Raw genomic sequence first — 1,101 nt, forward strand, 5'->3', positions numbered from 1 at the left:
TTTATATAATATATATATATATATTTTATATTTATATAAATTTAATAACAGACAAATAAAAATGAATTATATATATATATATAATTTTTATCTCATTTAAAAATATCTATCAGAAAAAAAATAAGTTAAATAAAAAATTAATATATTATATTATAAAATATTCATATTCAATATATATAAAGAAAAAAACAAAAAAAAAAATTTTTTAAAAAATTAATAAAAAAAATTATAAAATATAAATTAAAAATTAGAAACGAGACATATATATTTATTTATATATTTATCCTTCTGTGTGTTTATCAAATGTTGTTATAAAGAATTAATTTTATGAACGAAATATTCTTCAATTCATAAAATGTTTTCTTATTTCACGTATAAATTTGAAATCCATTCAAGAATTTTCTTTAAAACATTTTCATTTCCTGGTTCCATTGATATTACATGATCCATATCTTCTAAAGTATAAAGTTCTTTATTTTCAATTTGTAATTTATTGTAAAATGACACTGTCCCTTCATACAAACAAAGACAATCATTAATTGAATGAATAAATAATATAGGTATATTTTTAGGAATATCATCAATATTGTTATGTAAATTATCTAATGCAACCAAAATTTCACGGGCAAGATTATTTGTAATTCGTCCTTTAAATCTATATTTATCATAAAATAACAGATCATTAACAAATGGATATTTCTCAAATTTGAATTTCTTTTTTCCAGGTCGAAAAGTTGGAAAATACCGAGAAAATATTTTCATTACTGGTAAATAAAAATATCTATATTTAATTGAATCTATAGAACCCACCATTCGAACAGATATCATTCCAGCTAAAGATATACATCCTTTTATGTTCAAATTAGAATTTATTTCATTTGATTTTCCTAATATTTCTAAAGTTCTTAAAACAATATTCCCACCCATTGATAATCCAACTAAATACATGGGAAGAAGTTCTTCTCGATTTTCTATAGTATATTTATTTGATGTATTCTTCTGCATAGATTTTTCTAAAACTATGGAATTATTAATTCTTCTCATATAATCTATTATATCATAAACATAATCATCAAAATTATCTATATGAAGTGGTAATTT

General features: G+C 19.5%; 1 protein-coding gene across 1 annotated transcript; it reads right to left on the reverse strand.

Annotated features, from left to right (window-relative positions):
* Nucleotides 1–363: 363 nt before the first annotated feature.
* On the reverse strand, nt 364–1,101 carry PRSY57_0015800 (lysophospholipase, putative; the record flags this gene model as incomplete). The annotated part of the gene is made up of 1 exon (XM_012907964.2): nt 364–1,101. A coding segment is annotated over one exon (738 nt), but the record flags the coding sequence as incomplete, so codon positions are not given.

The sequence above is a fragment of the Plasmodium reichenowi genome, assembly GCF_001601855.1.
Source record: "Plasmodium reichenowi strain SY57 chromosome Unknown, whole genome shotgun sequence".
NCBI classification, from domain to species: domain Eukaryota; phylum Apicomplexa; class Aconoidasida; order Haemosporida; family Plasmodiidae; genus Plasmodium; species Plasmodium reichenowi.